Source organism: Octodon degus, unplaced genomic scaffold (genome assembly GCF_000260255.1).
Source record: "Octodon degus isolate 3935 unplaced genomic scaffold, OctDeg1.0 scaffold00040, whole genome shotgun sequence".
NCBI classification, from domain to species: domain Eukaryota; kingdom Metazoa; phylum Chordata; class Mammalia; order Rodentia; family Octodontidae; genus Octodon; species Octodon degus.
This window is the reverse complement of record NW_004524616.1, coordinates 9,367,727-9,383,013: the sequence shown is the minus strand read 5'-3', so window position 1 is coordinate 9,383,013 and position 15,287 is coordinate 9,367,727. Positions and strand designations below refer to the sequence as shown.

General features: G+C 38.2%; 1 protein-coding gene across 1 annotated transcript in view; it reads right to left on the bottom strand.

Annotated features, from left to right (window-relative positions):
• Fbn2 (fibrillin 2) overlaps positions 1-15,287 on the bottom strand; it is a 240,570-nt gene that overhangs the window by 96,460 nt on the left and 128,823 nt on the right. The window contains exons 12-16 of the mRNA XM_004631315.1: positions 11,874-11,993; positions 10,668-10,793; positions 9,533-9,655; positions 7,812-7,934; positions 1,495-1,647 (exon numbers count right to left, since the gene is read on the bottom strand). Of these exons, the coding sequence (XP_004631372.1) occupies positions 1,495-1,647; positions 7,812-7,934; positions 9,533-9,655; positions 10,668-10,793; positions 11,874-11,993 (645 nt within the window). The remainder of the gene's footprint in view (positions 1-1,494; positions 1,648-7,811; positions 7,935-9,532; positions 9,656-10,667; positions 10,794-11,873; positions 11,994-15,287) is intronic.

Here is a 15,287-nt window from a genome sequence, read left to right as displayed (position 1 = left end):
CCATATCTTTTTTATCCATTCTTCAGTTGATGGGCTTCTGGGTTGTTTCCAAGATGTAGCTATTACAAATCATGCTGCTACAAACATGGGTGCATGTATACTGATGTGGTATGATGCTTTCAATTCTTTTGGGAAGATAACCAGAAGGGGAATAGCTGGGTCTAATGAGACTTTTAGAAGTCAGGTTTTAAGGAATCTTTACACCGATTACCACAGTGGTTGCTCCAGTCTACACTTCCACTAACAGTGGAAAAGTGTTCCCTTTTCCCCATAGCTCCTCGAGCATTTATTATTTATTTCTTGATGATAGCTGTTCTTTCTGGGATGAGATGGAATTTCAGTGTTGTTTTAGTTTACATCTCTGGGATGACCAATGATGGTCAACATTTTTTCACGTATTTATTTGTCATTTGTCCTTTTTTTTTTTTTTTTGCTGTGCAGTGTGTATTCACCTCAGATGCCCATTTTTTAATTGGGTCTTTGAATTTGGAGGGGTCTAATTTTTTTCAATTCTTTAAGTTATAGATAGAAGTCATTTATATCAATGTGTGTTCTGAGATTTGTACAATTAACTTTTTATTTAGTTTTAAACAAAATTTAGTACTTGTGTCATCATATGTATTATTCAGTTTAGACCAAGATCTTCCTTGTCTTCTTCTTCTTCTTCTTTTAAACAAAGGTCTTAGAAATTCTTCAAGTTGCACCAGATCATTGTGTCAAGATTTGAATAATTCATTTCAGGATTTTTAATCAAATTATAAACTATCAACTTTGTGGAAATATTTTCCTCCCATCACCCACAGAGAAAGTTCTAATTTTGTTTTTCTTAAAACAAGCCCAACGTGCCCCTCTGAAGGTCCTTTCCGTCTACTCTAGGCAGCCTTTCTTCTCTGATAATTGTTTATGTGCTATTTAAGGTGCTAATTCCACTAAACTGCACTTCATATGTCTGCCAACAAATGTTCTCAACTATCTCCAAGTTTAAGGAAAAATAGGGGTGTTTACTTTGGACCCCCCCCCCCATACTTACATCTATTCAACAGAGGCTTAGTCAAAGTCTGAATGAAGGAGTCAATCTAATCAGGTTAAGAGTCTGGAAGTACTCACTGATCACATGCAGCCTGAGAACACGCCACACCAAAAATTTAAAATTGAAATAAAGCTCTTGTGTGTTTATAACTTTTGAAGTGGTAAGAAAATGTTAATCCCAATGACATTATAGATCATGGAAATCAAGGCTAACATATTCATGTGAAAATGTGTAGCAACCATAACTGTATCAGCAAATAGATTTTTCTATTTATAGTGCTCTTTCTCAGCTCTAAGATCATACAGAATCCAAGCCAAGCTGCCTTCCAGTATGCCTCTTGGAGCTATACGAAACTGAGTTTCTCTTCTCCAGTTTAAAGTAAGGGCAAAACACATGCGACCTGATGTCCTCGGCCAGCCTGCCAAGGCTGTGCTTCCAGGTGAGGAACCGGCAGGTGTGACTACCTGAATTTTTAGCAGGGCACGGCTGGCAGGGCTCTCCAAAACCGTAGTCCGGGTTGGCACAACAGCACTCGGACTTGGTTACCGCGCCAGGGAAAGGTCGCACACACACTCCTTTCTTGATTCCACCATAGCAGGTACTGCGCATATGAGTATCTAAAAGAGATTAGAAAGACAGTGACTTGAGTTAGTAATAGATACAACGGGACTCCAAAGCTGAAGGCCTTTCCAAATTAAGAGGTCACTGAGTAGAGTCTGAAGGGCACCTGCCATTGTCTTTATTTTGAATCTTTAGTGTTAGGAAACCAACAAATGTTTGTTAAGTGAGAGAAGACAGCGTTTATCAATGCCTCCCCTTTTCCTCTCAATAGTTAACAGAAGTACCTATCATCCTACTATTCCCACAGGCCTTTCACTGAACTAAGGACATGCACACAGCTGTACATGGCACTTTGAGGACTGGCTAGTCCATATCCAAGCTGGCACTTACTGTTGCTTCTAGAAATGCAGTGAAGTTAAACTGCCTCAATGTGACAGAGCTTGGCCACAGTATTTCTTTCTTGGACTTCCCAAGGAGCCTTTGTTTTCAATCTTGAATACACTTTATGTAACGATGTTTTAATTTCCTATGCTCAGAAAATCGAATTATAAAATTAACAAGGACCACTGAGTGCCCTGGCCTTATGCTTGTGGCCTGCAGAGATGATGGCATGAGCAGTCAGGTCATCCACTCTATAGGACAGTGCTCATCACCCACATTTGGAGGTGAGGAAGAAAAGGCTCGGAAAGATTGTGTAACAGCTCCAAGTTTCTGAGCTGGAATTCACGCTGGCCTTGGTTGACTTCTGAGTGCCCCTTCACCCCAGAGTACGCCATGCTCTGCCCCGCAGAAGCATATTCTGCTCTCCTCTCAGTTTTGACTCTCATGAAAAGTGCTACAACTTTAGAAGACAGTAACTGGGGAACTGTTCAGCTCAGACAGTCAGAAAAGCTAGCGATGCAGGGCTGTTTGTAAGCAGGATACTGACATGGTACTTAAATGAAATGAATTAATTAATTTATTGTATTTTAGGAAAGGGTCTACAGGGTGTTCAAGGTCTCACTACTAGATCGGACTTGTAGTGATCTGCCTATTTACAGCCTCCCAAGAGCTGGGATTACAGATGCGTACCACCATGCCTGACATGGTAATTTTATGAGGTTACTTTCATTATAAATATTTATAATTACAGATAATTACAATTGTTGGTAGGTATAAATGTATCTGGTTGTTGCTTATTTTAATGACCTCCATGATCACATTAAAAGGATGAGATTTCTGGCTGTATCATACTTTGAGATATGCATATGCTTAAATGGAAGAGGGTAGTAAGATTGATCACAACCCTATCTCTGCTCTGAGAAGTCATTTTCTAGACCCTTACTGCTTCTGCTTTGGCTGGATTTGGTACTGTTTGCTCTAAGTTACACACAAGTGTAATCCCTAACACAAAGAAGAATTTGCATAAATACAGTATAGTTCATGACTTGATAGGATTTTTTGGATATTGCTGATTATGTTGGAAGGTATCAAAGAATGATCAAAGTTATTTATTTCTATTTGTACATTAAGAATATATGCCATGTACAGTTTTTCGAACAAAGTAGATTAAAAAGTCTATGGAAGGGACTGGGGAGATGGCTCAGTAGAATAAGCGCTTCCCTGCCAATGGCAAGGGCCTGAGTTAAATCCCTGGTCCCGCAAAAAAAAAAAAAAAAAAAAAAAAGTCTATCGAACTCACTGGAAGAGTAAGATGCTGACTTATGATTTACTGATTTGTATAACTTATTAGCTAAGCTGTTTAGGGGACCCAATACTAGAAGCTCCACAAAAAAGGAAGTGGTATAATTCATGTGTGGGTTTTAGGAACATAAATTGTCTTGGATCAGATCTATGTGAGTTCATCCTATGTAAATTACTTGATACTTTCCTTAGCCATACAATAGAGGTTATAGAATAAAACAGTATACCTTTTCACTGTTAAGCAGAAAAATAATAAAAAAACTGGTGACTCTCATCTTTAATGAGAACAACTGACCTGTCCCTGTTCAAGAACTCTAGCTTGGAATCCTGGTTCATATTACACTATTCAAATATAACCCTGCCACTGCTGACAGGACGGGACTGGACAGACAGGATGGTGCAGTGTGAGACAGCATGGCTAGGACAGGCTGGGAACACAGATGCCGGCAGCACTATCAGAAGATGTTCCCAGGAATATTCCAAAGGGGGATAGATTCGTGCCTTGACAGTGACATTTGCTTCTTTTAAGGATTTTTTGTGTGATGAACAGATTTTATACTCCACTGATAAAACAAATTGTGACAAATTGAAGCACAATGCTAATTTTATATTTCTATTTTTAATACTGACTTTTTATGTACAGTAAAACCTTTAAGACTATGCCCTGGATGCGATGCCTCTATTCTAATAAAATAATTGTATTAAGTGGTTACTTATTTGGCATTTTTCATGTCAGATATTGTTCAAAGCTCTGCACAGATTAATGCTAGCATAATCTTCAAACAACTAATGAAGAAAGGAGGTTCAGAGTTATTCAAGGGCACACTGCAAGTATGCACCCTAAGTGGGATAAAGAAAATAAAATTACCTTTTAAGCTGATAAAAATGCCAGCACTTATAAATACACTGAAATTTTCTTAAGCTAATGGGCTTTGAAACTCAATGATGTTAAGTAGCAAATAATAAGATGGATATATATCTATATCTATAGATATATATAATCCATCCACAGGGTCTACAAAATCTCACTACACAGATCAGACTCCGTAGTGATTTTCCTGTTTTCAGCCTCCTAAGCACTGGGATTATAGGTGCACGCCACCACGCCCAGTCTCACTCACAGTCTCAGCGAGCCCTGGGGGCAGCGCCAGCACAGCAGGCCAGGAATTAGAACCCCCAGCCCCTGCGTCTGCCTAAGCAGGTGCTTTAATCTGCTGAGCTATATGGCCAGCCCTAATGAGATGGGTACTGAAACTCCATTATAAAGGAAATAGATGTTGGAAAATTCGGTATTAAACTTAAACTCCTTTCAACATTGAGGATATATAGAGCTTAAGAGAGTGGTGATTAAAAAAAGTTGTTTCTTTTTTTTTGTTTGTTTGTTTTTGCAAAAGTTGGATTATGAGTTGGGGCACTTCCTTGCTTGCACATCACCAACAGGAAAAGATCCTGATGGTGGCCTGAAGAGCCTTGGACCAGGTGTGCTTGGGATACCTAACAGGCTAAGGGTCAAGTAGGAGTCTCTCCCACAAGAACAAGGCAAGGTGGTGGTGGAGTGAGGGTGTCCTGTGGATGAAGCCAGTCTGGAAGAAGGGACATTAAGAGACATCCCACATGGAAAAGTGTTGAGACACCACTGGAGAGAATCTGTGTGAAGTGGACTACTGCAGGATTAGAAGTTGGAGAGGAGGCACCACTCCGAGAAAAAACACTTCACCTCAGGAAGGGCAGCCGAGTGCCTCTGAGATACCCATGAGCCACTGTAGGAGACAAGGTGGCCTTATCTGGGAAGACAGGACATCCGAAAGCCCTCCTTGGGCGGGTGGCACCACCATCTCAGCACTCTCCCTCCACTGGGACCTCCACAGAGGTATGAATGCTCTCACTGGAGATCTGAGTTTGGAAAGGAAACCACCCTAAAACCTATGAAAATACGAACTGTGATGTCTAAATTCACATTATCAGTACTTAAATTTATCAGAGAATTTTCTTGTTGTCTAAAAATATTTAGTAAGGTTACTGAATGGCTTGTGCTTCCTTTATTATTGATTGGATCAACTGTCCCCATGGAATTTAAAAATAAAACTCAAAAAGTTGGGAGACACAAAAATATAGTTGCCTTTTGTTTATACTCTGCTGTGAGTCATGTTTTGTCAACACAGTAATTAAAAATCATAGCTTCATTTCCTAAAAATAAAACTGTCTTACAGTGAAAAAAGAAACGTAAGATTCTAGAATTAATCTTAATAATTAATGATAGTGATTTATTTCTACTTTACTTGGTTTCAAAAGTGATACCAAGGACAAAGACACAAATAAAAAACAACTAGCACATTACAGGAACAGCAATATATAATTATACACACATTAAAAAGTGGTGTTTTCACTTCAAAACTTTTTTTTTTTTTTTTTTTTTTTCAGAATCGGGGATTGAACTCAGAGCCTTGTGCTTACCAGGGAAGCACTTATCCCACTGAGCCATCTTCCAGGCCCCAACTTCAAAAATGTTAAGTTGTTACAATAATGAAAAACTGAAGAGGACTTTCCAACAGTTTCTGATGCATTTCTTGTTTGCAGACGGGAATGAGTTTTTGTGCTTGAGCAACGAACCCTAACAACTCAATGCTTGTTGCTTCAACTTTCTTTCTCAAATTAGCTTTGCATTTACTAAGGATCTTAACAGAATCCTAGACATGAAGGCCAAAAGCAACTAAGTATATTAAAGCAACTGAAAATAGTTCAGCTTTATAAGCAGGAAAGAGCTAGCTACATTCTTCTAGCTGCTGTGTTTGAAATATTCCTGAACAAAGTGCTGACAACCTTACTGGCTAAAACAAACCCCAGACTGGGTAGAATGGATGAATATGAATGAACAGATTATTTCCATCTGCTGGTCCTTCCTTCTCCCCTCCCTCTTAGTAAAACACTAAGTCCATCTAAAATTATATTTTTCTCAAATACACTTTTAAGCCTATAAATAGTTCTATGCTTTCCTGTACAACCTGAAACACAGAGACCGTGTACAATGACTAGTTCATCCTTGATATCCCGTGAAAGCACTTTGGAAAGAAAACTCCATTAATGCATTTTATAATTCTCTCTGCTAATGCTGTCATTAGAACACATTGTCTGGGTTTTGAAATGTCAGTGACACTTCTGTTTTGCCTGTCTTGTCCAAGATGGTGTTTGAGAATACTGATTTGTTTGACAGAATCCATTTGACGATGTTTCCAAGAGGAATTCTCAATACCTTAGAATATATATTCTCCTTCATCCTTTCTCTCTTCTTCTATAAACTATGTTGTGGTGAAACATAATTTAAAAATTTTAGCTTTTGAACTAGACGTGGTAGCACATGCCTATAATCCCAGCCCTTGGAAGGCTGATGCAGGAGGATCATTTTGAGTTCGAGAACAGTCTGGGCTACAAAGTGAGCTCGAGGCCAACCCAAACTGCATAGTGAGAACCTGTCTAAATAAATAAATAATAAATGAATAAATAAATATTTTAGCTTTTGATATAAATTCAAGTTATATGGCACAAGTTGCTTACATTTCAAATTTTGTTTGAACAAAAAAGGTTACCAACATGTAACTATATCTTTGTTTTATTAATCTACTATTAATTACAAAATCAAAACTCTTAATGTACAGTTATCTAAGACTACTGAGAATGCTCGTATAAAGACAATTTTTTCTTACTTTTTTTTTTTTAGCTGAGCTAAGGAATGAATCCAGAGCCTTTGCTCTGAGCTATGCACCACCTTTTCAAAACATACCGAGACACAGTTTTGCTAAGTGGCTCAGGCTGGACCTAATACTTGTCCTCCCCCTGTCTCAATCTCCCAGAGTGTCCACAGTACTTCTCTCTTGTCTCCTCAGTCTTTAAAGGAGTCTATGGGTAATCTCAGTGAGTTTGTTTTTAAATAAAGCCATATTATAGAGAAGAGATTGCCAGAATTTTCCCATTGCATTTCCCCATGAACTTTAAAGAGGATTTTCCAGCTTCTCTCTCTCTCTCTCTCTCTCTCTCTCTCTCTCTCCCTCTCTCTCTCTCTCCCCCCTCTTTTTGGTATCAAACTCAGGACCTTGCCCTTGCCAGGCAGGTGCTTATGCCACTGAGCTATCTCCTCAGCTCAAAATAAAGCTATGTTAAGACATAATTCATGCTATAAAAATTCACCTAGAGCCTGAAGTTTGGTGTTTTTTGGAAACCTCACAGACACAGTTGATCTTAGAACATTTTCATCACCTCAAGGTATCACCTGGTGGCCCTCCTCCCCATCCTATCATGCTCTCTGTCTTAAGCAACCACTAATATACTCTGCCTCCACCTATTACCCTGTTCGGGACATTCCAAATGAATGGAGTGACATAGCATATTATCTTTTGTGACTGATTTTGCTTCCTTGGCATAATGTTCTCAGGCTGTTTCCATACTTTGGCACGTAGTCTCTGTAACTCAGTACTTCTCTACTACATTGTGTGCATGCATCTCTGTCCATGTCTTCATGGGCCACCATGGATATTCCACTTACCAACACACACACGTCCATCTACGCCCACGGCCAGGCCTGGGGGACAGTCACAGCGGAAGGAACCTTCATTATTGATACAGTGCCCATTCATGCAGATTCCTGGGGTCTGGCACTCGTCCACATCTGCCCAGAGGGTGACAGAAGCCAGGCCACTATTAAGTCACAGAGTTTACTTTTTGCTCTTTCTCTACACTGTCAATCGTTCACCTTTATAACACACAGAGTACTACATAAATATGATCACTGCTCTTGTGTGTCAGTGTAACCTTTTGAAACATTTTCGGAAAGCCCCACTGAGTAAAAGCTGTTATATTTCATCCATTTAGAGAAAAACCTAACAACTCCTTTTTCATTATTTGATAGGATTGCTAAATAATAGTCAATTCAAATTAGTTAAGTGAAACATTCTTTTAAAAAACTAAGATAAATTTCTGTAATTTTTCACACAAAAACGTTTAACTATGGGTAAATGTAGTTTTGAGCATAATTTTCCATAAGAAAAGAATAATTTGAGGTATCTCTTCTAAGTTTTACTATACTTGAACTTATCAAATATGAGCCAATATTAAATGGCTTCTCCACAAGGTGAAACACACTTCAAACTCAAATCTGCCAAATCACAAACATTTCAAAACCTATGAATTACTTTTGTGAAAAGGAAATTAATGAATTTCCAGAAGGCAAAAGCTATTCAGATCTAAGCTATCTTTATATGTACATTTAGTTTTTCTAAGGCACACTGGAATGAAATCTCATACTGTCACATAATGCTATTTGCTCTAGCATAATGCCAAGGTCATGTCCTACATTAAATCCAAGTCAGCTAACTTTAGGATGGCTTCAAAGCTACATATTTCCATTTAATCTTGTATCCCCCTTTCTTGGATAGTCAAAAAGTCATCTGTTACTCAGAAATATAAGAAATATTTCTCATTTTTCTCTATTGTCCCAAGAATTTTACTGCAACGATCAGATTGCTTGAGTTTTATGTGTTAGATAAGTTTGTGTAGTTAGGGCAGAAAACATTTAGCTAATTTTGTCCAAAGGGAGCAAACAGACAAAAATAAAGGAAAGGTAAAAGTATTTTAGCATAAGACTGGGCATGGGGGCGAGTGCCTCTAATTCCAGCACTTGTGAGGCTGAAAAACAGGAAGGATCACTACAAGTCCAATCTGTCTAGTGAGACCCTGTAAAATACATAAAACAAAAACATTCCAGCACACTAATGCTAATTTTGGGCATAAATAGAGCTTTATTTTAGTTTCAATATATATTTGCTTATGGAAGTTATCAATAGAACTTGGTATTTAAAATAGCTTCATGAAAAAAATAATTTATATAACCAATTCATTTATGGAAAAGCTATAATGAGTGACAGTGGAAAATGTGGTTCTGAGGACACATTAAAATGAAAACCTTGCAAGGATTGTCTTTCTCTTTTTTCATCCAGCCAATGACAGATAAATATTATTTCTATACCCTCTCTTCCAGAGCTCTTAAAACCAATGCATCACTCTTTTGATTTTTCCTGTATCATCATTATTTTTGCAAAGACGTATTCCCCAGACCACAGTATGTTTTACTAGGAAGGTTTAGATACCTTCCATACTATATTACCAGGAGACCTGAGTTAATGTAAAATGTACATGGAGTAATACTTTCATTCAGATACAAAGATGCTTCCAATAACCTTCACTTTCTTATCTCCAAGGCATACACACCAGTGCAGTAGCGCCCATTCGGAGCCAGGACAAAGCCTGGTTTGCAGATGCACTTGAAGCTGCCATCCTCATTGATGCACATCCCATTTAAACACATGTTAGTGGTTGTACATTCATCGTGATCTACAGCAGAGAGAGACTTTGATCATTGCTCTGGAGGAACCAACTTGCTCTCCTTACCCAATCAGAGGTCAAAGTCTTCTGTATTCGTGAGCCACGCAGTGATGGGTTTTATTTTATTTTATAAATGCCAACCGTGTGAATCCAACTAGTATGAAAAGTGGAAAAAGCCTTTAGTTTAAGGAACTAAGGACTGGATATGTGGCACATGTCTACAGTCTCAGTATCTGGGAGGCTGAGGGAGGAGGACGGTGAATTTAAGACCATCTTGGGCTATGTAGCAAGTTCAAAGTTTGGCCTGGACTACACGGTGTAAGACTTTCTCAATAAACAAAAACAAAAACCAACCAAACTAAAAAGAATGTAAGAAAAAGAAGCAAATCTACATGCTTGGCTCCTTTAAGACCATGTAAACAATGACCATGAGTAGTGTTTTGCTTTGAGCATCAAAAAGTTAAAATGATTTCAGTGTTTTTTTTTAATAAGAGAGAATAAATAAATGGTAAACCCTTTTTCAAGTGTAATGATCTAGACTTACAATAGTGAGTGAAACATAATGTACTACTATGTGAACATTTGTATGGAGTGTGTTATGATGTATTTTCCTGCTAGATATCACCAGGACTACAAAATTAGAGAACCAATTACCACATAAGCCAAACATTTCTATATTTTCTCCCATGGGAGTGTGTCTCTATGTTATCAGTGTTGAAATCCTAACACCTAACATACAGAAAATGTTATATGAACTGAGGAAGAACAGTTACTACTTACAATTAAATATGTACCACACAGAAAATTTCCTGAGGCAATAAATTATTCCTTGTTACGACATTTCTTTAAAAAATCTCTTCCTTCATTTTGTCTGTTAAATGCATTTGCATTCTACCTGTCTATCTGAAGAACTCTCACAACATACGAGGTGTGAAAGGTCTCCTGAAAACAGAATATGTGGTTCTAAATAAAAATACGGATCCTTTAGAAACCTTCTGAAAGGAAGTAAGTATTTCCATACCAACACAGTTTTTTCCATCTGTAGTTAATTCAAAGCCGGCATTGCAGATACACTGGAAACTTCCATCTGTGTTCACACATCTCCCATTCTTACAAAGAACCCCGTTCTGGATGCACTCATCGATGTCTAGGAGGATTGAGGATAGTCAGCCATTGTTATTGCATAACATACATGGATTAAAAATGGCAGAACGTGGAATTTGTCTCTCTTTTGTTAGTGCATGTGTGCAATACACAAGGACTGCATATGCTGTGGGCAGTGTGTAAGTGTACATAACACACCTTCATTAGTCTCCTTATCATACCAATCCTTCCAGCTCCCTCCAACACTTGTTTCCCTTCCCACTTGCAAAAGCTCTATTTCTATTTTTCTTCAATTCTCTTTTTAAAAATTCTTTCTCTAACTTAACAATATCCATGCTTGCATTGCTGCTTAAGCCCAATTTCCATGGCTCCTTCTTGGATCGGTAGGTCTAAGCAATTTTACAGGTCATATGGTGGCCGAAGAGGGAAAGAAAAAAGGAAATGGGCTGCGCCATGAGCTTGAGAGGGGTCAGCAGTATGGCTGGAAGCACTGGTGCAGCTGATTTTGACATAGTGGGTGCAGACTTCAAAAAAGAGAAAGAACAAGATGTTGGACAAATGAAAAGTAACTCCAGAATTTTTGGATTAGGAGTCTTATGATGTAAACTACTGGAGAAAGCTGATTCAAAGAACAATGCCTGGATGAACAGGAAATGAAAGAGAAAACGGTCATCTGGTAAATGAATTCTGAGATGAATCACAGTGTGAGGCAGAGTCTGGACAACAGGGACGGCGGTAGCCATGAACCTGTGAGTGAGCACAAGCATGATCTGATGTTGGACTCCGTATGGGGCGTTCAGAAAAGACAAGTTGAAAATGACTGTAAATCTGCAACTCAGTGCAGAGTAATGCTGACTTTGCTTGGAGAAAAGAGGTTGTGATGAAGGGAAGAAAGATGAACTGTAGTCTTTGGAAGCCAGACAGCACACTGCCTACCTTCTATCTGCAAACACTATGTGTGTGTAAAGAGAGAACCTCTGTGAATGCTATAGAATAAATAGATAATCATGTAACAGTACTCGGTCCACACTGCACTTATTTTAATAAATTTTCTTTTAACTTCAGCAGTCTTGGTTACAATATTTCGTGGCACACTTTCATATGTGAAGGGAAACTGACTTACCGATGCATGCCTGCTTGGTAGGAGTCCTCTGGAATCCAGCATGACATTTACAATAATAAGATCCAGGTGTGTTAACACAATCTCCATTAGTGCAGGGATTTGATGTGCATTCATCAACATCTGTGAGCAGCAAAAGAAACCATTATGGACTTCATTCCATTTGGAGAAATGTTTGTTTAAAGTACATTCAGCCTTTCCAAATTCGAGAGAAGGCCAGATACTGGTAATAGTCTAAATAGTAGAGTATTTATAAATGAATGAAAATTCTATTCTTCAAATACAGAGACCAGCCTGAAGATTTACAAAAATATTGCCAATTGGAAAATACAAGGGAATTTACACAAGAAATAATGTTTTTTTCAAATGGAACAATGGCCAATGATTAAAAGCATGAGCTCTGAGAAGAGGCAACAATGAGCAGCGTTCATTATCTACAGGGTTTTGGGCACTGAGCTTCACCAAGGTGCAGGACCTTAAGTGTCTGCAAATAATGAAAGACTTTTAAAGGTATTGCTATTGTTTTTAAGGGACTGAGGGGTTAGTGAATGTCTTTGCTATTACTCTGTGTAACTCATCTATCTACACACAACTGTATTACCACTGAGGCTTCGGTCTAGAGTAACAAACATACATGGGGAGAACATGAAAACAAAGTAATTTTTTTATCAGTTCAGTTTTCTTTAGGGTTTTAAAACTGACACAGGGATTTATTTTTTATATAAAATATAGTGTCATGCAAATACTAGTTCTGATCTGAAACATGAGAAAGTCTTCTTATTTAAGGTCTGCTGCGGTTTGATTAAATGTAAACGTACTGGGGAATTCAGGGACTGCAAATGACAGATTGAATATCTGGACCAGGAAAATTTCAGAGAAATCACCTGTGCCAATTGAAGTGTAATTCATATTCGCTTTGCAATGTCCACTACATATTATATTGAATTTGGAAAATTAACATGTGCTCCAGCTAATGAGGGCATAATGATTTGCCATTTTATGTACCTGTAGAAACCATTAACAAATACAATTTTAGCTAAGTTTGAGGGTACATCAACACAATTAATTCAGTTTTACCATTTTAATAAACAGATTAGTTCTTTTACAGATGTTCTTAAGCAAGGGCGTGTACTCTATCAAATTCACCAACCCCACTGATGTAAACACTCAGACTAAGTGCAATTAAGCCCTCTGGTAAAGAAAAACAAAACTTCATTGCAAATAAAACAAAAAATTATACGATTAAATGTTTTTTCTTTTTCAGTTCATCCAAAGACCCTTTCAGCCCATTAAGACTCACTTACATTTAAATTTTGGGTTGATAACATCGATTCTACTGAGCCAAGGGAATGAAGCAAAATGAGAAAAAAAGAGTTCATAGAATTAGCAAGCATGTCAGGTATAATACAGTTCACACCATTGCAGATCACTTATATCTTCTCTGTGATGTTGAAATGCACCAACCAAACAGGTACCAACATCCAGTGCAAATCTCAGTTCCGCTGAGGAACATGAGCTGGTACCCTAAACCTCCTCTCTACAGGTCAGCTTTCCCGGAAGCCCGGGCACTTTTCAGCAACATTTTTTCCACTTGAGAACCTGCTGCCCAGCTCTGTGTTGCTGAGACAAGCTGCTTCTTATTTTGCCATTACAGCTGTAATTCATTTCTGTCGCCTTAGCCTCTCGGAGACTTCATCAGGGTCCAGGCCCCAGAAAGGGTATGAGCATTTGCTTACTCATTTCTTCATTGGAAATGAAACCAATAATGAAAGCTATCAGTGACTTTAAAGTTACATATGACTTTAGGCCCCATTTGTTATTGTTTCCCCCACCCCCAGACTACGGTAAGATCTGAAGTTCCAGACTAATCACAAGTGACCACTGTCACCTCCTAAAATACACACTTCACGGTGCTCTGGGTCTCACATTCCTGTGCCCCAAGTGATCATGTTTGTTTTGTCTCATTTACAGAGCGGGAGCACTTAACTTCTAGTCCATGGACTCTGACTTCTTCTATGTTTTCCTTAGAGACTGAAATTGATAGCAATAAAATCTCAAGAATTAATAAATACAATTCACAGGATTTTAAATGCCTACAGTAAATGAATTAATTGTAAAATGCTGACTATAAATATGGTTAAATTCTGAAAAATAATTGGGGTTAAGGGACCATTTGCCCTTGAAAAATATTTTACATACAAATTTAGAAGAGACTTTTTAATTTGCAAGGTTTCTAAGATTACCTATACACCAAGGGAAATAAATTATTTCTCACTATTCTAAAGTAAAATGATTTGAAATGAGTTAAAATTGTTACTAATAATAGTTGGATATGTATAGGCAGTAAGAGAGATAAACATTTTTATTTTAGGGTAGAATTTTCAGGAAAAGGAAAGAAAAACATTATCAGGAAATACCCTTCTCTCCGGGATTCTGTGGGAGCTCAGGCCCTATAACTGTGAGGCTCCCACTGTGTGCAGGGACCTCACTTCTTCTGTCCCCGAGGTGCGGCTGATGGCGCAGCATCTTCAAAAACCAAGAAGCCAGTCATTTTACACCTTTTTTTTTTTTTTTTTTACAGGTTTTAATATTCTAGCAGAATCTTAGTTTAAAAGTTGGACAACAACATGACTATAGAAAGGAACTTAAGCGGGCTGGGGAGATGGCTCAGTAGAATAAGCACTTTCCTGGCAAGTGCACCGGTACCTGAGTTCAATCCCTGGTTCCACCAAAAAAAAAAAAAAAGGAACTTCAGACAAAGATACCATGCCCTAATTATAAGTGTCTTATGAGTGAGAAGAAGGTATACCTCAGGGCATATATGAAATAACTGATCTTTGGCTAGCTAAAAATAGATCAAAATTTGGGTTTACATTTACTTATTGATCAGTATATCATGCAGTAACAAGAAAATGACAAATACTAGTAGGACTTCAGTAGCCAATTAAATTTCAGTTTGATAAATCTTTACTGTGTATGTAAGTGCAAGAAGAGATATTTTGTATTTTACATACTTACCATATTTTCTAATTTTGAGGTATGAGGGATCAAACTCGGGACCTTGTACTTGCCAGGCAGGCACTTATGCTACTGAGCTATATCCCCAGCTAAATAAGTACTACAATTTGCTTGCTTGCTCTCTCTCTCTCACTCTCGCTCTTGCCCGCTCTCTCTTTCTCTCTCCCCCCTCCTTTTTATTGATACTGGGGATCCAACTTGGGACCTCATGCATGCCAGGCAGGCATTTAAGCCACTTAGCTATCTCCTTGGCCCTATATTTTCTAATAGAAAAATCATTTTCAATTTATATCATAGAAGCAATTGTAACAGTGCTTCATGGGTTCCTAAAATAACAATACAACTCAGGCTACCACTTCAGTAAGCATCAACAGTAGCCGCAAAGACAGGGCTGCTGCC